This window comes from Oenanthe melanoleuca, chromosome 4 (genome assembly GCF_029582105.1).
Source record: "Oenanthe melanoleuca isolate GR-GAL-2019-014 chromosome 4, OMel1.0, whole genome shotgun sequence".
NCBI lineage: Eukaryota > Metazoa > Chordata > Aves > Passeriformes > Muscicapidae > Oenanthe > Oenanthe melanoleuca.
Genome location: NC_079337.1, coordinates 10,336,269 through 10,358,841, shown reverse-complemented (window position 1 = coordinate 10,358,841; position 22,573 = coordinate 10,336,269). Strand labels below are relative to the sequence as shown.

Below are 22,573 nucleotides of genomic sequence, written 5' to 3'. Positions count from 1 at the left end.
ATGTGCTGCTGGTGTTTTAAAAACAGAGTCTGACAGTGCTCACAGCAGTTTTACCCTGGGCATTTATAGAGCTTTTTGTTGATTTATATGCCTGTAGAATTCAAAGGAAACTTTGGTTTGGGGATTTGTTGGTTTTGTTGTTGTTGGCTTTTTTTTATTAAATTGTGTTTTCATATTTCTGTGTGGGAAGATAAGAACTGGAGAAAGAATTGCAACTACAATGCAACAAGTTCCACTGTGTGGTTTATTGTGTTGCATTACCTTCTTTTGCAGGGAATGCATGTTTCAGATTAATATTACGTATGTATTAGACCAGAACAGGAGTGATTTTGATAAGAAAATAATAATTAAAAAAGATGTAAAAGTGAAATGAGATCAATCACTGTTTTGAAACCCATACAAAATACGTATTGCTCCTCAAGCAGGCAAGCAATGCAGTACTCACTGTCATGCTGAGGCCAAGCTGCAGAAGGAGAGTATTTAGCATTCTAAATAACAAGAGACAAGGACTGGGAAAGTGTATGTAGTATTTCCGTTTTATTTTACTGGATCAACAGTAAATCAGTTTATTCACTTGACTCCTTGATCAGAACACCTTAAGCTGTTGAAAAACTTTCAGTCTTATAACCACACACTTTGGTTTTTAAAGATATATGTGGTTTGCTGACATCTGATGTATTTATTCCCTTTCTGCTTGGGAAGGCTGTAGTCCATTTGTTGACACACTGGTTTGGGTGCTGGTTTGACACTAGAAGGAGAAAAGGAGTTAAGTCAAACCATGAGGCTGTAGCAACTCAGGGGAAAGTTCTTCATTCAAGGTCCTCAAGTTGTTCTCATGCATTTCAAAATTATTATGTATTTCTGCTCATAAGCACCATTTGGACATCTTACTGCCTTTCTTCTAGATACTTTGTTAATTAATATAGGCTTCTTCAATTGCAAAGCTGTCTGGAACTGGTTCACTTTTAATTGTTTCTTTATTGTAAGTAATTAATTTGGCTCAGAGCAAATGAAGTTTTACACATGTAAAATATGAAGAAATTATGTTTATTTTGCAAGGTTTTATAGAAGATCAGATTTGTATAGTTGCAAGATTAATGTATTCTACTGAGTGCATATTAAAGCCTAGTGGTTTGCAATCAAAATAATTATTTAATTTGATAGCTTGGAGGTGACTATTTTTTGACATTTTACCATAGGAGTTGGACTTGGTGATTATAATGGTCCCTTCCAACTCAGCATATTCAATAATTCTGTGATTTTATGATTTTATAACATTGAACTTTTCTATGTGTTCTTTTTTCCCAATTCATCACTCTTCATTTTCACTGCTCAGATAATACACAGTATTGCACCAAGCACATTTGTTTTGATTATCCTTCCTCACTGTGCTTTCGTAGTTCTGCTGAACTTATTTTCATCATTTCCTTTTGCCTATTTTTGCTTGGTGCCTTTTGTTACCCTTTCCTCATTATTATGAAATAGTCAGTTACTCTTCTTTCCTTCCTTTCAAAAAATCCAGCTGTTCAGAATAAGCCAGGGGGGATAGACTGTGCCATTAACCTTGATCTGTGCTGCCAGTGAAAGATGAAGCACATTTGGTACCTTTCTGGAGTTTAAACTCTTGTCTCTTCCAAAATGTAGTCAATGATATTTTTTTTCTTGATGATATACATCTGAATTGTTTTTTGGGATTATTTTTATTTATTGGAAGTAAACTATTTGTGGAGATGATAATAAAGGAATTCACCTGGAACTGTACTACTGTTCCCATATAGTTCAAGAAATGGGATGAATTCTGAATAATTACAGTGTGGAGGGATTACAAAGGGGAAAGTGATACTCAGATTAGTTTTGTTGTTTTGGTTTTGTAGGGGTTTTACTAATACACTGAGTATCTCCTTTCTTTGCAGATTGTTAGGAAACAGCCATGTACTTTTCAGATCCTAAGTGGAATATTGATGCAGTATTACAGCCCTTTATCCAATGGTCCACAGACAGAATAAGGTCTAGAATGAAAAGTTGGCAGTATTCATGGATTCATGCACCACTTATAACAATTACTCATCCTCAGTTCTGTGATGAAAATTTTCACTGTACTGAAGAAGTTGCCTCATTGTCAAAATTTGGTTTGTGATGGTAAATAACCAATTCAGTAGAGGTGACTGTAGCTTTACAGAATGGAGAGGGGACTAAATATTTACTGACAATATTTTAATTGAAAGAATTTGATGCTGCAAGTGACCCAGTGTCATGGGTTGTTTGTTTGTTTTGGTTTTTTTTCCAGAACATCTGATGGTGGAAAGACAGTTGGTACTATTGAAGTCAATCTTGTGAAGATGGGAGAACTAGAGGAGGGGGAAACAGACCACATCACAGCAGATACCCAGGATCAAAAGGTAGAAACTCAGTTTATTGCACAAAGTTAATTAGAATGATCAGTTGTACCAGATGTCTAAAATAATAATGACCAAATTTTGTTAAGAAATTAAAACAAAATTTCTGGATTAAGTACACTTATCTCCCTCAACTGAAAAAAAAACCTCATAAAAATATACAGAGTCATAGTCTAATCTGAGTTTCCTAGCCCCTTTCCTTCTTGAAGAAAAAAAAGCTTATTTTTTCTCAACTGAATGTATTTGATCACTTGTGATGAAAAACTGTCCAGAGAGGAGCCATAAGTACAGCTTCTTTTTCCCTTGGATAGCTGCTCTGCTTTCTGCCCTTGAAGTCCTTTTCATGGTGATTTTTATGTGTAGTCTGTGCCCACAATGCTGAAAAGCTGGGAAGAATGGTAGGAAAACCAAAGAGGTGAATTTCCTTGGAGAGAGGCAGGTTCATCTGCATTTTTTTTTTTTTTTTTTTTGGAAGTATTTTTTTATAAAAGGACATTATTTTCAATATCTTTTCTGCTTAGCCAAGCCAGTCTGCTTTTGGGTCAAATTCTCAGGGTAGATTTTCAACCTTTTTTCCACCACTTATCTGAAAGGACTTCAATGCCTTTTTAAAACAGTGGGTGAGTGGGACCAGCTCCAAAAAGCCAAAAAATGCTGTGAAATATTCCTGATTCTGAACTGTAAAACTTGCACAGTATAGGCAACATGAGCTGTTTTTTCAGCCTTCTCTTTTATTTTGCTTTTCTTCCACTTCAAAATGTGGAACAAGACTCCTTGCAATTATTTGAGATGTAATTATGGAGCTGTGTCTGGCCTGGGGAGACAGAAGACTTTAACAGCATCTTTCTAGGGGTTTCTAATACTTGTAAAGAGAGACCAGACTCATGACAGATGTATTTTCTGTAGTCTTTAAAGGAGTTCTTGGTTTGTACAAATCAGTTGAGGCACAGTCTTGGTTTACATGTTGATAGTGAGGATGCAATTGTGAGTTATTGAATTTATATAAAATAAATAAGTTTTGAACTGGGTGTGCTCACTTTTAGATAAATTATGTGCAGGAATATCTCATGGAAGACGAAGGTGATGGTTAAATTCATTTTCAGGTATCACCTGGTAGACAGTACATTGTGTTGCTCTCTGCCTTAAGTTCTCCACTGAGCTTCTAGGAACTGGGGAAGCCCTGGGAGCAGAGATCCCTGTCACCTTTAGAGACTCCATTTGTTTACTGGCTAGGGATAGAGGAGCATTAAAAATATGTCATGCTACATTTAAAGTAGGTGTACACTGATTTTTCCATAAACTTTTTATCCTTTAATGCACTAATCCTATCAAAGCAATATTCCAGTTCACTTGTATAACAAATTACTTCAATCACAAAGTGTGAGTGTATTTTAAAGACTTTTTTCTGCTTCCTACTTTTCCCTTGTTTAAAAATTAATGAAGTGTTTCTTTGCACTGTGCATGTGAAAACTGCTTTGCCTAAAGAAACCTCTTTGAAAGCACAAAACTTGTCAGAAATTGTTTTAAACTAAAAGTGCCTTATTCTTACAGTAAAACTTACTCATTAAGCTGAACTATTAATATCTCTCGATATTTCTGCCATTATACTGGTAGGAAGCATTTCTGTTTTATTATGGAACAACTGATAATAGTGTGTAATTTTCTTGCCTACAATTCTGATTACGTTACAATATCTTGGAACAGAAATATAAAGATGAAAATGTAAATTATCATTAAGCCTTGGGAAGTTTATATTATTATCAGTGATGGTTTTCAGCCTGCCTTTTATAAACTGCCATGGATTTATTTCATACTCTCTAATGTGTCACATTTGTGGTTGTATTTCTCTTGCAGTGTGCATTGGTTCGTGAGTGTACAGCCACTGAAGGCATAAGTGGGAAAGAAAACCTGCCCTCCTTAAACGCAGGTGAGAGCTCCAGCATCTGTAAGAAATGGCTCTTGCAATGCTGTCAGGTCCTGAAGAAACCACAGAGATTTGTGGCAGTGCTCATAAATATCTGTTCAAATGCTGCACAGATGTTTAAGTTCACTATTTTAGTGTTTTATACATATGTGACATTATCATTTTACTGAGAAGTTTGAAGAAATACGTGTCAATTATGCTTTCTGAAGCAGAGCTGAAATCTGCATCTCCCACATCTTTACTGTTCAATGGTTTTCAAGACTGTCAGTGACTTCCATGGGCATGGAATTAACATCATAAGTTTGTGTCATGTCATTGCATGGCATTCTGTTAAATAATTGTGCATTATTTGTAAGTGAATACCCAGGACAATCCATCTCTCATAGCTGATGAAGGGGTAGTTCCAGTTTGATCTGGAAACCATCTGTCCTAGAATGAAGGGAGCTGTTGGCAAAGCATTCTCAATTCTAGGTCAACTCTGGGCTTGAGTGCATGGTGTTAAACTAGATCTATTTCTCTTTCATTATGCTGAGAAATATTACATGCTGATATGCTGTGCCATAAAACTTTTATTAGCCTAAGTTTATGAATCTCCATTACTCTGCAGTAACAATGTCACAAATAAGTTATGTGGGTCATCTGAAACCACAGCCCTGTCAAGAATTCTGTGTCCGCTGCATACAGTTGAGGAGGAATGTTACTGAAGTTTTATAACCTTTTAAAACCTTTACTGAAACTTTTTCATCTGACTTCTCTGATAGGGCAGACTTATTGAATCAGCTTTGCAGTCTGAAGGAAGCACAAAAAACTTCCAAAAATTAAGTTCTTCTATAAATGCATGAATACTATAATTTTTTTCTGTGAGTTGTTGAAAGTAGATGAGAAACAGAAAAGTTTTTTCTACAGAACTATTTATTTTCATCAATTCAAAGTAAGCAAGATGTTAATTGAGAATTACTGAATGTACAGAAACTACATCTGGCTCCTGAAGTTCCTCAACTGGAAATGGCTGGAGGCAAGGAGGGTATCTTGCATGTCTAGGTATCTGTTTATGGCTGTTCTTGGAGACAAGATACAGAGCCAGCTGAAGGATTTGGTCTAACTCTGTGCAGTTCTTTGATTCTGATTCTGTGTGTCACCCAGATTAGGGGGACTTGAAGAAATGGCATTTCTGTTCAGAGAATTCTATTGATTCATGGCCAATTTTTTTTTTTTTTTTTTTTCCTCCATTGTGTGGGTTTGATTGGGGCTTTTTGTTGAGTTCTTTTGTATGGGAAAATGCTGTAGGTTATGAATGTATTTTGTTGGAACTTCCAAGGTGTAAGATGTTGGTTTTAGGAGTATTGAAGTCTAGATCAATTTGTCAGGAATATTTACAGGTGATTGTATAGTGTATCTAGACAATGTTTTCACATTTATTATTCTCAATACAAACACAATATAAAACCAAACTCCACCCAACAGTAGTGTTTATAAAGTCAAACATACTGTGAGGGGCTTTTTCTTTTCTGTCATTTATTTTATTTTTTTTTTTAAAGAATCAAGGGGAAGGAACAGAGCTGCAGGTGCATATGCAAGAAATGACAGCATGCAGGATATTGGAAAGAGTTTGCACTCACAGGAAGTTTGTTCTGATAAATAATTACTCTTCAGTCTGTTTCCTGTACTTGTGACTTTCTCTTCTCACCCAGCATCACCTCCACTTTCCTGCTGACACCAGGCACTGGTTCCAGGTTTTGTCAGTGCCATTCTTTTTATTGGATTCCCGATTTCCTTTCTTAGAAAATATTAGCTCTCCTTTTATACTGGCAGCCTTTTTCCCCAACCCATCAGACTTGTAGCCCAGCATGCCACTGTGGCTGGGCTTCCTGTGGATTAAGGCTGTCTGTGTTGCCTGGAGACAGGCTGGATTTCTCATGTGGGTACCTGTGCAGAAGTGTCAGGGAACCTGATAACATCAGCACTGCTTTCCCTGCTGTGTTCATACAGAACTACCCCCAGAGCAGCATGCATTCTATATACATACACATTCAGTACATGTGTATACTGTTGTATATATACTGGAACTTTCTGTTTCTTGTTGTTTATCAGGCCTTCAAAATGATGAAACTGAAAAAAATACCCCTCTGTGAATCCTTAAGCCTGTAGGCAGAGAAGCACACTGGCATTTTTCTGAAATTTAAATCTTATGATAGGGAACTCGCAGCCCTCCAGTGAGTTATGAGATGCTTATTGAGTGAGTGGGAATGAGTAGTGTATTTCAGAGCCTTATCACTATTCCATCTATACCCCAAGAGACTGAATTTACTCCTCAAAATTCAGTTATTTATTTATAATGCTGGAGAGTTTGCCAGTTGTTTGTGTGTAAACAAATTGCATTCTAAATAGAAAAGAGAATAAAAGTAATTGAAATGAAGCAAAATTAAGAAAGCTGTAATTATTATTCCTGAGGTAATACACATCATATACCTATGCTACTAAGAAAGATATAAATTACTGTTAGTAAATTAATACATGGCAGAGATATGCTTTCATCTATGTTCAATAGGGAACAGAAATAAAACCAGAGTATTCAATCTTTTATTATTTTTTATTCTAGTTTCAGGAGAAGCAATGTGAAAGATATTGCATGGAATAAAAAGCACAGAGGTCTTCATATTTAAAAATGAGAGTGTCCAAAAATATGGATGGGTAAATACATGGCAGTGGCTTTTGGCTTGGTGGTATAGAGAAAAGCTTTTAAAATTGGCTTTTCTCTTTTTTAACCACTGCAGTTCTCGTGGATTTTGGTTTTTTTTAATGCCTATCATGATCACTGTCTAAGTACAGGAAGGATTATGTTTATGAAACTTCCACTCATTTTAATAATTAATTTTTATAAAGGCCAAATCTAATCTTGCCATTCTTATTGTTTTCTAGAATTCTGTTCTCGACAACTTGTTATAGTTAGAAATTAATTACTGTTGGTAGGCAGCGACTTCTGAGATTTTTATGGAATCACATTCCTTCAGTAGTTCTGTTTATAAGGGAAACATCAAGTACTGTGCAGCTTTTAATGACCATCTTAAGCTTTAGCAATATTGCATATTGGAATTATTTAGGTCCTTTGGGAAAAATTCCCAGGCTTTTTTTCTGAGTTTGTTAATGAAATTACCTTCCTAAACCCATCGTGATATGATTTGACCATTTAAAAAAAACTTACAACACACTTGAGGTAATCCCTATGTGAAAATTCAGACCTGAAAATTCAGGTAGTACCCAGGGAGGAGTTGAATAATTCTAGCAACAATAAAGATCTCAACTTTGGATCCATATTTTCAGCTTTCTTTGTCCCTTGCTCCAGTCCTGAGGGTTTTTTTGGGATTTGTTTTTTTTTTTCCCCTTGTGGTGGTGATGGTGATGGAGGTGTTGGGTGGTGGCAGAGGGGAGATGGGAGCAAAGATTTTTCAGCTACATCTTTGCATTAGTAGACTCACAGATTAATGTGTATTTTTCAGTGTAATAGATTCTGAATGCCAATTTTAAGGGCTGTTCTTGGAAAAATAAATCCTTTGATAAACTCCTTAGGAAGCAGATATAAAAAGGTAAAATAAAGAGTCTTCTGTGTCTGGGGCATCATCATTTAAAATGTCCCAGCCATTGTACCAGCCTGTTCCCTACTGATCAGGGCACAACAGAAAAAAACAAACCCAACCCAAAATTATCATCTGTTTGGCAGTTTTCTGTCTAAGGCCAGGCCTGAATTAGCCCTTAGTTTCTTGTGCTCTCCCTGACTTTGAGAATTTGCATTCCCTACCTTGTTAATGGGAGATGATTGGTGACATGTATCAGCTTTGTGAATTGACAGAAGCTGTTAATATTATTGATAAGGATGTTAATATTATTGATTGCAGGAATCTCAGCAAAAGAGAAGGAAAATAGGAATTATGCATTGCTGCCTATTTTAACCAAATGACGTAATAAAGCCTGAACACTTTGTGAAAGTTGATCATAGGTACACAGGACTTGAAGATGCTTTTTTCTGTAGTTAAATCTGCATGGTGAGAGTCCTTAAACTCTAAAAGTGTGTGGGAAAATGTTTGAACGTGGAGATATTTTGGGAACTAGTAGTAAACAAAAATTGGAGATTTCAAGCATCTCTCTGGCTTATTTCAGAAGGTTAAGTAATAATTTAGTTTTTGAAAGTAAAATCACTGATAACTAAAGGCAAAATGACTCTAAAAAGGCTTCCAGTTTTTCATCAGAGTAATGATGAAAGACATCTCAGTAGAGTGATGGGAATACAGAGCAGTACAACTTAAACATTGCTCTTTTCTTTGAGTTGCCAGCAATGGGTTTATTATCAGTATATTTAAATCTCTGGTCTTCTTTTAGGCCTTTCCTAAAGGGTTTCTATTGAAAAACCTGATTGCTGAGCTAGACAAGCCAGTTTGTGTACCTTTTATTTTTCATTCTCAATAAATCAGCCTACACAAGCATTAATGGTGTCAGGGAGTTGTGAATTGAAATGTCTGTTAGCAGCTGTCATTTTGACAGCAGCAGTTTCCCCACAGCTCACACACATGGGAATGCATTCCTCTGAGTTATAGGCCACTCAGCAGCAGATCAATGGGAACCTGCTGGAAGGCAGCTTTTTCCAGGAGGCTGACAGAAAGGTACCAGTGGAGGATTTGGAAGGCTGTCCAAAGTCATTCTGAGTTAGGATGCTGTGGACATGTGTGCTAAATGACAATCAGTTATCTCCAAGTAAGCTTATCCAAGTAGTCAAACAGAACTTTTTTTTCCCTCAGTTCTTCCCCCTGTTTATTCTTTCTGGGAAAAGGGAGCAGGGCAAAAAAGAAAAGATGGGAAGGAGAGAGTAGAAATTTCACACCTTTATTATAAACATTGTAAGATCTGAATGGAAATGTAGCCAACATATGAAAACTGTGAAGTAAAAAACATAATGGGTTTTAAGCATAATCTTCCAAAATACCAAGAAATGTGATTTGCAATAGTGATCTGAAAACAGTGTGTGTAACACATTGGCAGGGCTGTTATATTTATTTTTGTGTAGTGGCAGTGTCTTGACCACATCAATATGATCAAGGAAACTCTCATATGGTCGAAGGTCAAGTTTCCTTTAATGTAGAAGCACACCTTCTATTTGAGTTAATGACTTGTGTGTGCATGTCAAGGGGAAGATGCAGCTGAACTCTGAGTCCTGTGCAATTTATTGGAATTGTGAATGGTTCTAGCAGGTTACCACCTGCAGTGGTGATGATTCTATTGAGTTCATTGTTCATTTGTGCATTCTGTTTTTCTTAACTTGAGCTTAAATATAGGAAAAGAGAGTCTAATCTGCATTCTCACTACTCTGAAGACCTAAATTAAGAGGTAACCTACTCTGTTGGTAAAATGTGATTTATTGATGCAGTATTAATACTTTGTCCTCCACATGCTGGTATAAAAATGAAATAAAACGTAAATGTTTATAGTAGAATTTTAATGGTTCTAAAATTAATTTTGTAAGCAAGGGGGAAAATACTATATTATTTTTTGCAGGTTATTGTCATAAATTTTCAGTCATATAACCACAGTAAAGCAATTATTTTTTTTCCTCTTTGCAGTGTTAAGAAACCCAGTCTGTAAGTTGTACAGATTCCCTACTTCTGACAACAAGTGGATGCGGATCAGGGAACAGATGGCTGAGACTACCCTCTCTTTCCATGTTCCTAAAGAACTAATAAATCTGCACATAAAGGAGGATATGAGAAGGTAAGGAAGAAGCAGCAGTAGTAACTACTAAATTTTATTTTTCTGGCTTGGAGTTATCCATATGATGAGCTAAAAAATATTAATTTGAAGTATGAGATGGACACTTTCTGGCTGCTAAGAATTCACAGTTGTAACTGAATAGCAGAATTGACTGTTCAGAATTTTTAGGACTCCAGTGACATCATAAGTTTTGAGCAATGACCTGTGCTAAAGTGTGGTCATGACTTTCAATCTGTGAACACCAACATTTGGTTAACAATATAAATATTCTGGAACGTTAACATTTTATAAATAATCAGCAAATGTCAGGGGTGTGAACAACAGGGTGTGTTTGGCTCTGTGTCTGGGTAGACTTAATAACATAGACAAACATTATCCAATGGAAAATGACAAGTTTGTAGTGAATAAAGGAGCAATGAGGATAAAAATGACATTCCTCTAGCTAATCTAAATTAGTTGGCATAAGAAAAGGATACCAAAGTAATGTTTGTTTGAAACCCTAGTTCATGTTTGGCCTTGTAACCAGGAGAGATTTCTGAGAATCATTACAATGTGTATGGCCTGGAGAAAAAGAACTGGCAACACAAGGTTTCCCAAAATCCTTTGTACTTCAAATTTCCCATTGCAGTGATTAAAGTGGCAGCCTGTCCTTGAATCCTTCTACACTGTGCTGATAAAGTTTGGGGAAACACCTTTATTTTAAGTAGCCCAGGGCTACCCAGAAGACAATGCTTTCTTTTTTCAATGATGATGATGTGGAAGACATTGCCTCCTTCTTTATGAAAGTTGCTTCACACACAGAAGGACATCTATGTCTCATGTCCAAGAGTAATGCTGTGACCTAGTGTTGCATCCCAAAGCCATCCCGTGCACTTTCAGGCAATTCCTTCCTGTTGTGGTTTACAGAGGTTGATTGTTCTGCAATATGGGGCTTCTTTTTTTATTCACCCCATCTGTTGCTTCTGTATTATGTTTTTATGCCAACAGAACAGCATGTGGGAGACTGGAATCTTGATTTTAATAAAGTCAGTGGACTGATACATACTTATGCGTGGTGATGATGGGTTATAAAAGTCCTATGAATTGTTATAATACTTTATTTTATTCATTTAGTACTGTGTTTAGGCATTTATGGCCTCATCTTGTTTGAGAATACTTATGTGCAAGGGTTTTTTTTAGTAAGCAATAAAAATAGATTATGCTGACTCTCACAGTTCATGCACTTCCCATATTTTCATTTGCCCCACGGGTAAATGCCTTTTAAATGTTAGAGGATTACTTTAACCACTTTTACTACTACTGTGTTATTCTCTCCAAAGGCATAATGCAAGTAATAGCCCTTGTTGTTATTTCATATTATAGAATTCACCTCCCTGGATAAACTCGTAGTAAAAAAAATCACCATGGTGAGGTTTTCTCCTCACCAAAATAAAGAAAAAGACTTGAGAAAGAAACAGAAGTAGCACAAAGATTGAGATAAATGCTTCTGATTTTCCTGATTGCCAATGTGGTTGAGCTGTTCAAGCCTAGTTGAAAGTGTGGGTGTGAAAAAAAGAGAGGCAAAGTGATTGATATAGTCTGGGAGAGGATACAAGACTAACTGAAAGGAGCAACAACACTAGAATACTAGCAGATGGTGGGAATAGGGGCATCTGTGTCATCTATCATCATATGAGTGTGTGGGTTGAAGCTTCAGCTTTGTCTGGGCTTTCCTTTTCAAAATAATTGTGAAGATGTGTGTTCTTGTGGAGTCCTTACACTTGTAATCTAGTAAAATGTGTGAGGAGGATGCTGCTGTATTAGGTGTTGAGGTCACACAAAACATACACTGCACCATCTTCAGGCTATTCTCTTCTGAAGTATTCTTCTCTTTGTCTTTTTCCCCCAGTTACTATAAAAGGATAAATATTTTTGTCTCAGAAGCCACTTCTTATCATACTAAGCCTGTTTAATTTTATTTTTATTGGAGCTTCAATATAGTCAGGTCTGAAGCAATTACCTAGAAAAATATACACTAAGAGTTAATCCTATTCAGCATTCATTATAAATTGTAGTTTAAATTCCCTTTTCTCACAGGTCTTAAGATTGTTTATCTCTTGATAAAACTCCAGTGTTCATTGTTAACCAAACTCTTCATTTACCGACACGATGCTTTGAAATGTGTAACCTCTAAGGGTATTTAACTTCAGATTTCAACATGAAATAATGTTTTTAAAGAAATGCATGAATTAAAGATTTTATCCTTCAAACCTCATTGGAAGAAATTTTAGTAGGAGCTGTATGGCAATGTTTATTGTTCTAGCAAGGGTCATACAGACTGCTTTGCTGGTTTTTATTACAAAATTATTTGTTTCCACTTTGAGGTGTTCTAATAAGTCCTTTCTTGTTTTTAATATTTCTTTACACAAATCTGGTCCAGACATTTTACATGTGTCATGCAAGATTAGCCAAGTGGTTCATTGAACCTAATGATTATAAAAAAATGTCTTAGCTTATAATACTTTTTCAGAAAGTTGATTGACATATACCATTGAAGCTTGGAGTTGTAGGTGCAACTGGTGTAAATGGATCAGCCCAGCAAGAGATTTGGCTGAAGGGAAGTTCCACCTCTACTTGAATTTGGCAATTTCTGATCACAACTCATAAGCAAATTTCAAATATAAATTACTGAACTTAAACCCTCTCCTCAGAATACAAAGCACACACACAAGCCTTCTCCTGCATCAGAAATGACTGTCCTGTCCCATCAACACTAGGGGTTTTTTTTGGTGCAAATCTATGCAGTCTGTACTTTATTTTTTTCATAACAATGACAACGTTCAGACTGTCTGAAAAATACCTTTTTTTTTCTACTTCCCCTTATTACACAACCTCTGTTGAGAAATGGAGCCCCTGGCTAATTACATGCCATGTGTTAGGAGTAGGCTTTGATTTTTTTTTTTTTTTTTTTTTTTTTTGACATTTGGATGTTGGTATTTACTGGGCTTGTTTTTGAGCAGTGACATAGCAAAAGTGTTGTATTGGTAAGAGGTGATAGCATTTAATAGAAGTGATTTTGGGTAAACTTACCATGACTTCTGAAGATATTTGAACCAACCACATTCAGAGAGACACTGCTACTATGCTTATCCACTTAAGGATTTTCACAACATTTGTTTCTTGTAAGTACTTTGTTTTCAACACTTGAAAAGTTCCCAAACCTATCTGCAAAATGTAGCTCAAATGCATATGAATGCAGTATTTACCTCATCATGCATCAAAAAGGATGTGAAACCTTTCTCTTCTTATTCTCCATCAGTTGCTGCATAAAGGAACATAAGTATAGGAACATAAGTATATGAACATAAGTATAGCTTGACTTTTGTAAACAGTGTTTAGACATTTCTCCTCATCAGAAAAGATCAGTTTAAAACCCTGTTAATTTCTAAACTAAAGGATAAAATATTGCAATGAGTGAACACTGCATAATTTTATCTCCTCTTGATTTTACTGTTCACAACCAATTTTGGAAGATATGGCCTCTGTGAAAGTCTAAAGGGGGGCTTTAATCGGTGACTTAAGTACAATTTTCTGGATTTTAATTTGATTTTGGATGTTTAAAATTGTACTGCATTGGAATGGAGGGAACATCACCTGATTTTCTTGTGACAGCTACCTCTACATAACATTACCTGGAATTCAGCAGTCTGAATCTATAAAATTCTATACATTCTATGTTCTATTCTTACCTTCTATATTGAGACTGCCCTCTGAGAGAAGGCTTTTTTTGCAAGACCCACACAAGTTTTAAGACTCCAGTGAAATCATTCAGTATCAGTTAGCAAAGGTTACTAAGACTCCCAGATGTTTTATTCCATAAGGAAGTCCATATTGAGCAAATTAGAGCCTCTCACAATATGGTGAAAAAATGCAAAATTGAAGTAAAAAATTTTGTCACTTCCTGTCACTTAAGGCATTAGGGTGACTAAAAAAAGTTTTGTAGGGTTTTATAATGTTGCTTGTGTCACAGAGATCCTGTAGAGAGATTTCTGTATTTGAAATGATGCGTTCTGATTCATAAATTGAGGGAAAAAGGAAAGCAGAAACCTGGGAATTGTTTGAATGGTTGAGTAATTGTTCAATAAATAATCTGATTAATCCTGCCACATATATGACTCCAAGCTGAAATAAGGAAATAAAGTTTTAAATGTAAACAGTGAAAGTAAAATGGTTTTGCTCATGTCGTGGAACTGAAGCAATATTGTCTTAAGCTGATTCCACTGTATTCTGATGAAACAATCAAAATTGAAAAATAACCAAACAAAAAAAAACCCTAAAACAGTTCTAGACACTACTGCTACTTACTAAAATATAATTTAGGATAAAAGTGTAAATTTCACAGATCTCATTCTAAGTATTACTGAATCTGAGACTCTGCAATTGTTTGATGCAGGAGAATTATCCTCTCCTATTAAATGCAAATCATACAATTAACCCCAAATGATCATGCTCTTTGAAGATGCTGAGGTTTTGAAAGATAAATCCAAGTATTAATATATCCAAGGAAGGGAGAGAGTTTAGCAGGGAAAGAGTTTAAGGCTGCAATGGTAGGGAAATGATCTTAAGGCAGGAAGGGAGAAATGATTTAATTTAGCTTAAATATTGTCAACACTTTTGTATAATAGAAAGGGGATGGTGGTGGATAGAAATTTAAAAAAAAAACTTAAATTTTTCAGCTCTTTAAAACAGTATAAAATTCCTATGGCTTCACAAACCCCAGTCTATTCTCATCACATATATAGGCTTTAAGATATTTTCAAATGTATGTTTTGCCTTTTTTGTGGTGGGTAGTTTGCTCATGCAGTCCTGGTGGGATGTTTTTGTCTGTTTTCTTTGCTTTGTTTATTTCTAAACAGCTGTTCAGGGCATTGCAAAAGGTAAGCACACCCTACATCCATGTTTTTAGTTGCCTGTCAGGTCAGGCTTACCAAAACCTGAAATAACTTTGGCAAATTCTGTAAGGAGACAAAAAGGGCAACTGTTTCCAAGAGATTCTAAAACAAAATGAATAGTAAAGAAAGAAAAATATGCTTGTTTTTTTTTATTTTGGTTTGGGGTTTTTTTTGGGTTTGTTTGTTTTTTTGTTTTTTTGTTGGTTTTTTTTTTTTTTAATTATTGTTCCTTTTTTTTGTTGTTGTTTTTTTTTGTTTTGTTTTTTTTTTTTTTTTTTTTTTTCTCTCCAGACTGGATTAACTCCTCCTTAATCATTTGCCTGTTTTGGCAACAATAGAGTGAAAAAACTAGGATTATTTTATTTCTGTAGGGAATGTTATATTGCTTGTCTGGAGTTTATTGCCTATATATCACAGAAGCATATCTTGTAGCAAAGAAAAATGAGAGTAATTTTATCTGCTTCAGTTTAAAAAAAAAAGATGAAACGGTTATCCATACATTTTAAAGTGAACTTTGTTAAGAAAAATAATTCTTGTGCTCTTTTCCTTAGAATCTTCTAAGCTTCCTTTACTTATGAGTGATTGAGTCTTATCCCAAAGCTTATGGTGTATATTTACTCCAAAGCTCCTGCTTGATAAATATTCAGAATTTTTATGCTGTTATAATATTATAGAAGTTTTGCAAATATAATCTGCAGAAATGTCTCATCTTGTTTTGAATCATTCTAAACTCTTTGCTTCTGATGTTTTGCAGAAGTAGATTTCAGAAGCCAATTTTGCTTGGTGGAGGCCAAAATCACTTCATTTTTTAGGTTTCGAATTTGTCATGTTTCCTTCACTAGGAATCACATCATTGGATTTCTGAAGCTGTATGTATAAAAAATTGCTTCTTGGTCTTCATACAGCATTTTAGGTTTATGTGCTTTTATCATATATTCTCTTAACTAACTCCTTTTAATTGCACTGATCTTTTCAACTTCATCTTTCAATTTGTCAGGATTTGTGCTGTGTCCTTAGTGATGCAAGTGGCAATTTCTGCTTTTCTCAGACAGAGTAATCACACCCAAGCAAGTTCTTTGAGGGACTGCCCCCTTTTAACTCCTCTTGCTCATGTTAATATCTTGCTGATGTTGTGCATTATTTTGGTTTATTGTCACTGTCCACAGGTTTTCACTGTGCAGTCCACACTGGTGTCTGGGCTGTCAGTAGCAGCTTTGCAGAAACAAGCTCATTAGAAACATGATTTCAATACTGGGACTTCCTCCAAATAATTTTGCAACATGATGCATACCACTCATTCAAAGTGCTCCCTACAGAAATCAGGGGGTTGTGTTTTAGCACTGAATATGCCTCCTTCAGACTTCTAAGCTGTTGTATCCAAAGTGATGAGCAAATCTTTTTCTGTTACTGCTGTCATTAGAGTGCATGGCACAAAGCAGGAGCTCTTTAAGTAAAAATTACCAACATGAATCATACAGGAAATTCATTTGTGCCTCTTTCAGGTACTTTCAGTGGTTTACTGTAATCATGCTTCTAAGGTGCTCTCAAAAATAAAAAAGCATGAGTTGGTAAATCAAAGATAGAATATTCATCTGAGCCTTCATCTGGCTGGGTTCCCAGCCATTTTTTGATAATGGACTTCTTGGAACACAGTTAGTCTACCAAAGGAAAGAATGCATGTGAAAACCAGAATGTAACTAAAACAGACTTAATTATTAGCTAATTAGCTAATATTTAAGGTGGAGAATGAGGAATGGGGCAGACTGTTTAAATCCACATTCTGGTTAGATACAAACAGGAGAAGATTACACCAAGGCCACCAAGGAATGCAGTGATTAATGAAGGCAGGAGACACTGGAAGCTCAGACATGTTCTTGGGTGGAGTTCCCACTGGGCAGGGACAGAAAAGACTGTGAAGGAGGCAATTTGAGGAGCTGAACAGCAAGCCCAAGACAAACAGCTCTAGACAAATTTCATTCTGTAAGATGAGCTTAAGTTGATGCAGAGGACAAAATCTGTCACAGTGATGAGAGCAATCATCTGGAAAAGACTTGAAAAGAAGATTTGGAGTGAGGGGATAAGATGATACATAGCTCTATTTTATCAACACATAGTTTGCTCTAAGCTTCCTGTTCAGTTGAAAAGCTATTCAAAGTTCCACAGATGCATTGAAAAGTTGGATCAGTAACTGATTTGCCCTCTGTAGAACCAATTAATTTTTTACAGCACCATTGTTGTTTGACACAATTACTGTTAAATTACTGGTCAAGTTATTCAATGAAATAAGTTGTCAGAAAAGTATTAAAATATTATTAGAATTTCTAAAATTGAGAGTATTAGTACGAACTATAAACTTCCAAGGATGAAAAATATTATGTTTTTTCCACTTTGTTTACTTTTGGAAAAGGCCTTTCATGTAATAATGATAAAGCTTGGTAGTATGGAGAATAGTTGTTGGAGTTTAGATATAGAAAAGACAACTCTCTTTTCATCCATAACTCAGAACTGTATATTGAGTCAACAACAGCTATGACAAACTGTAAACAAACCACTAGACATAAATTCTATTTAAATCCTCAATCTTCTATAATTCCATTAGAAAAAATAATAAAGAAATGAAGTGTGCAACAAGGCTATTTTCTGAGTGTCTGTCATATAATCCTGTTTTCTTATTTTTTTATTTTATTGTATTTTTAAATGGAAAAAAAAAAATCAGCAAATGTAGTCTTTTAAGGTTTCCATGCTGAATGTGCTCTAGATTGCTATAGCACTGAACCCTTACCTTAAGCACTGTTGATATGTCTTTTTTTGTGACATATTGAAGGCTGTATTTTTACTTCAGTGATTTGTATGTGTTTCTGTAAAGAAACAAATACCAGCCTTGTCATCAGTAATGGGGGCAGGATTTGATATTTCTTGAGAACCTATTAACATTAATAGTGAGGGATTTGAGTTTCCCCCTCCCATTGCTATTGGTGTCAGTGAAGTTAACTCATAGTCAGCCAGTTAAATAAGTTTTTGGGTTTGCTTGGATGTTTTAGTCTGAGATAAAATGTTTCTATTCCTGCTGTTGTTTAACTTCAGCTCCAGGCATGAGCTTGGATAGAGGCAGGGATATAGTTCTTGGATAGAATATTGTATTCCTGTACAGAAGAAGTAGTAAAGTTTTGGAAGCCAGCCAGGTCCAAACATTGTTGCTAAAACTATTAAATCAGACACCATAAATATTAAGGGCCAAAATATTATCACTGCACATAAACAAAATCACATACCCTGAAAAATTTTACATGCTTTTCTGAGAAGGAAGCACTAAGATTTTAATTTAAAGAGACACCTCATGTTAAGCTACTAAAAACTGGTAAGGAAAATGGTCATTGAGAATGTTTGGTTTATCCTTTCATGGTAGATTATTGCTGGTTTGTATGATGGAGGAAAGTTAAATTGGTTCAGCTTCAGGAGCAATTAAATGGCAAAAAGTAATCATGTCATTAACATAAACTCTCAACAAGTTCATGTGTTGTAATCTTTGTTTCCATGTTGATGTTTTCAAGGACGTGTGTGAATGAAGTACTCTAATTCTGCTTCCAGTGCAATCTGTTTGGTTTTGATTGTCACCTACACCAGGAGCAGAGTTATACCTATGGAGCTTATTCTAACACTGTTCACACTAATGCAAAGCTAACAGTGATGGGGAAAACATCTCTGTGCCAGTGTGTGGCTGTTCTGTTTAAGACATAATGCTAAGACTTTTTGACTAATAGTCAGATCTGCAGCTTACATTAAGTGAACTCTGTGTTCTTGTGCTGCAGGCTCACTGGTTTTTCCTCCCTCTTTCTACCCCTTCTCCCCAATTTTTCCTTTTTCTTCTGTAATTTTTCTGCAAGCATGAGCTGTCCTTTGGAAGCCTTTTTGGAGACTTCCAAGAATTGCAGTAAAATACTCTTCTTGATGCTCAGAGGAAAACTGGTTTTGTTGCATTTTCTCCTGCACAATTCCAAATGTTTGAAGACTGACTTAAGATCTTTCCTTTTTCTTAAAAGCAGGTCCCACAAAGTGGCTTTGGGATAGATACAGGAGAAACTTCCTTTGCAAGAGTGAAAACCAAACAGAAAGCCCAGGGTACTAAGCTTGTTTGTGCAGGAAATTCAAATGATCTCTGTTTAACTCAGGTCAGCTCTCAAGAGTGTACAGGAAAACTGATATTTTACTACAGGATTTCCTTTTGGATTTCCAGTGGCATGTTTGGTTACCATAGCACTGCTGTTTTGACCTGCTGAACACTGTAAGATTGAACATGACATTTTAGGGGACTGATGTTGGGGTTTTGTGTGTGTAGGTTTTGTTTTGAATGCTGAAGAAATGTGGTGAGGGCTGGTGTAACATGGCTTTTGTAGAAACACTGCTAGAAATATGCTTATGAAGTGTTAAGAGTAGTGTATCAAAACAGCTGTACTGAAAGTTTTTGGGGAAAAGCAAACTTTGTATTCCTTCCAATGTTGTTTTAATTCTTCTTCACACAAAGTCACCTGCTCTGAGCACAACTCTCTGGAGCCTGGAAGCCTTATTTCCTCCATAAAAGAAATAGTATTTCAGCTTGAAGGTTACTGCATTTATACCAGATGAGTTTTGAAGAAAAAAATCACTGCATTATCTACTGACGTTCTTTATTGTGTACTTGTAAAACAGATGAAAAGCAGATCTTACAAGCCTTCTGAAAACCGATTTTATTTCAATTAGGAAATCTTCCTGATGTTTTGTAACAAATTTTTAAGGTTAACTAGGATGAATCCTAATGGATTAATGAATTAATGCCTTCTTTTTTTGCCTTTTGGTACAGGAATCAGGAACTTAAAGACCTGGGAGAGCTTGCTCCTCACTGGGACAACATGCGCAGAAGTGTAATTGCTCACTGTGATCAGATGTTGAGCATGTACCAGGACACTCTTGCAGAGCTTGGGAAGCATACAGGTAGGAATCTCTGATTTTATGGAAGTAGCCTCCTTTCTGGAACTTTTAAGGATTTGCTAGATTGTTAGCTGTGAAATACTGGTGTATTCAGGAAGAAAACACATAAAAGTCGTAGAGTGATAGGATGGTTTGGATTGGAAGCTTTAATATGCAGCAATTAGGGGCACAGACAGTCTTGTTCAACCTCATGAGATTTCCATGCATGTCTTCAGTGTAGTAGTTGTCTTTGCCCAGGTTGTGCCAGGACTGAGCAAGCAAAAAACAATTTAAAATATTTCCTTTACCTTTTCGTGTGATTGTTTCAAAAAAAGGCTGAACCTTGACCAAGTTTATTTTTAAATTCTGTCTGAATGAGGGGGATTTTAGTTCTAATAATTAATAGCTGGCAAAATCATAAAGTTTTAAAAAAGTGACTTAGGAAAATGTTAAGTTGCTTGTGTTAGAAGACAAGACCACCTCTCTTTCCTAATCTATACCCTTTTATTTTATACAGATTCTGTATCGAATTTCTTCTAGTAGATTATATTTTTATGCTGTCAGACTTTAATTATATTCCTTTACACTCCACACAACTACTCATAATATCCTACTTTTGAAATATGCAGTCATACTAATATTTTTTTTGTTTTTCCAAGGCATCATGCCTCCTGTGAACTAATCTATAGCTTTCCTTAAGATAATTTCTGTTTCTTTATTTGAGATTTTAGGAAAAATGCACAGCCTATTCAATACAATACTTTTCTTTGAAGAAAAAAACATTACTTGGAAAAATGCAGTGCCATCTTAGCTCTGTACCCTTGTGGTTTTAGCACAGAATAAACATTAACTGCTACATTTTCTCCAGCAGACTAATTTCAGACAGCAGGGAAAGGTATCTATCTCCTAGAATAAAAAATTGGATTGTTCTGTGAATTAAAAGCTGGTTTGTTGCTTCCAGTGTGGATACATGCTGAGACTCAGTTAGTGAACCTTTCATCTTGTAATATACAATTACACATTAAAATTAATTAAAGAAGACTCCTGACATACAACTATCTTTCTCACTTTAAAAGGAGTACAAAAACATTTGGGTGCTTAAGACAATGATTCTTTAAACTTTTGTTTTTCAGGTTCTTCCTTTAAGTCAAGCTGTAGCAAAGGAGAAAAAACACTAGAATTCATCCCAATAAATCTTCATCTGCAAAGAATGCATGTGCATAGTCCTCGATTGAAAGGTAAAGAAATTCCTCAAGTATGACAGTGTATGCTTTGAAATCCAGTTACACTGAAATTTAGAAATCAGATCCAGAGTTAAAGCTGTGCAAGGAATTTCTCTGCCTCATCTTCTGATGCCACAAGTCGTGGACATTTACTGCAGATCTTGGAAAAATAAGGCATGTTTAACTGAATTTCTTCTAAGTTCCTTTCTAAATTAGATTGCAGAGATGTGCTTATTTTGTTCCTATGACACTTCAAGCAAATAAGTAAATGCAGAATATATGCTCACTAAAAATGTATAGGTAACGTGTGCATGTTAAAAATACTCTGTTGTAGCAGTACAGGACTGATACTGTCATAATTTCTAGTGATACACTGCACAATGCTCACATCCTTCTTGAGCACCCACTTTATTTTCCATTGTGATCCATAATGCTGTAAAAGCCAGGCTTCATACTCTTGTTTCCAGGTGGCTTTTTTTCCAACTCCCCACCAGTTTGCCACCAGAGATAGTGATAGAGCACAGTACAGTACTTTTCCTTCCAGAGATTGCTGAGATGAGCTCATCAGCCCAGCTGATGGGAGTTACATGTTTCCATAAAGGGCAGTATTACTTCTAAACTTAATTTATCCTATTTCTTAGGAAGTTGGAAAGAGCCTAGAACTGATTCTGGTTTTAAATCAGCTTATGCAGTGCTACCCTGTCATGCCCACCTACCCCATGTAAGCATTCTCTCAGTGATAAGTGAAAATGATTATGCTGAAAATGCTGCAAACTTCCAGCATCTCCTGGAAAGGGGATAACTTTGTCTAATATCATCAGTGGTTCTTTTTAACACACAATTCAGTTGTTGCTGCTTGCAGCTTCCTTTAAGGATGGAAGATTATACTGATATATATATATATATATGTGTATATGACCAAATCATGGCAAAGTAAATAATTTGTTGATAAATTGAGATCTGTTAAATTTGCTGTCACTACAAACACAGAAATTACATTCTGTAAAGTTTTTGCCTTATTAATACCCTCTGCATCTAAGACTGTAAAACAGTAAGTACAAACAGTGCTAAAACTCCTGTTTTATACTGTGTGAGGCTGATGTTCATCCCCTCCAAGTTCGAACACAGGGACTTCCAATTATCTGTTAGGTACTGTTTGGTTCAATATTTTGCCATTTCTTTTACTAAAAAACTGTCTCTCCAAACATTTCAACAAGATGGGGATTTATAGTTACATAATGTGACAATAGAGATTTTAATTTAATGTTTTTAAGTTAATTAACTCAAAAGCATTTTTAGGTTTGTAATGGTGGCCAGAAGCTTAATATTGTATCTTTTCAAGAAAACCCCTTTGTGAACAGAACACTGTATGTCTATTTGCTAAATAAAAAGTGGAAT

The 22,573-nt window shown here is 35.6% G+C and overlaps 1 protein-coding gene across 2 annotated transcripts in view; it reads left to right on the top strand.

The window, feature by feature from the left end:
• The window catches only part of INPP4B (inositol polyphosphate-4-phosphatase type II B), a 285,764-nt gene that overhangs the window by 178,541 nt on the left and 84,650 nt on the right, over positions 1-22,573 (top strand). For both annotated transcript variants that reach the window (XM_056490189.1, XM_056490188.1), the window contains 5 exons: positions 2,288-2,399; positions 4,251-4,323; positions 9,930-10,077; positions 19,846-19,976; positions 21,086-21,190. In XM_056490189.1, coding sequence (XP_056346164.1) covers positions 2,288-2,399; positions 4,251-4,323; positions 9,930-10,077; positions 19,846-19,976; positions 21,086-21,190 — 569 coding nt within the window. The remainder of the gene's footprint in view (positions 1-2,287; positions 2,400-4,250; positions 4,324-9,929; positions 10,078-19,845; positions 19,977-21,085; positions 21,191-22,573) is intronic.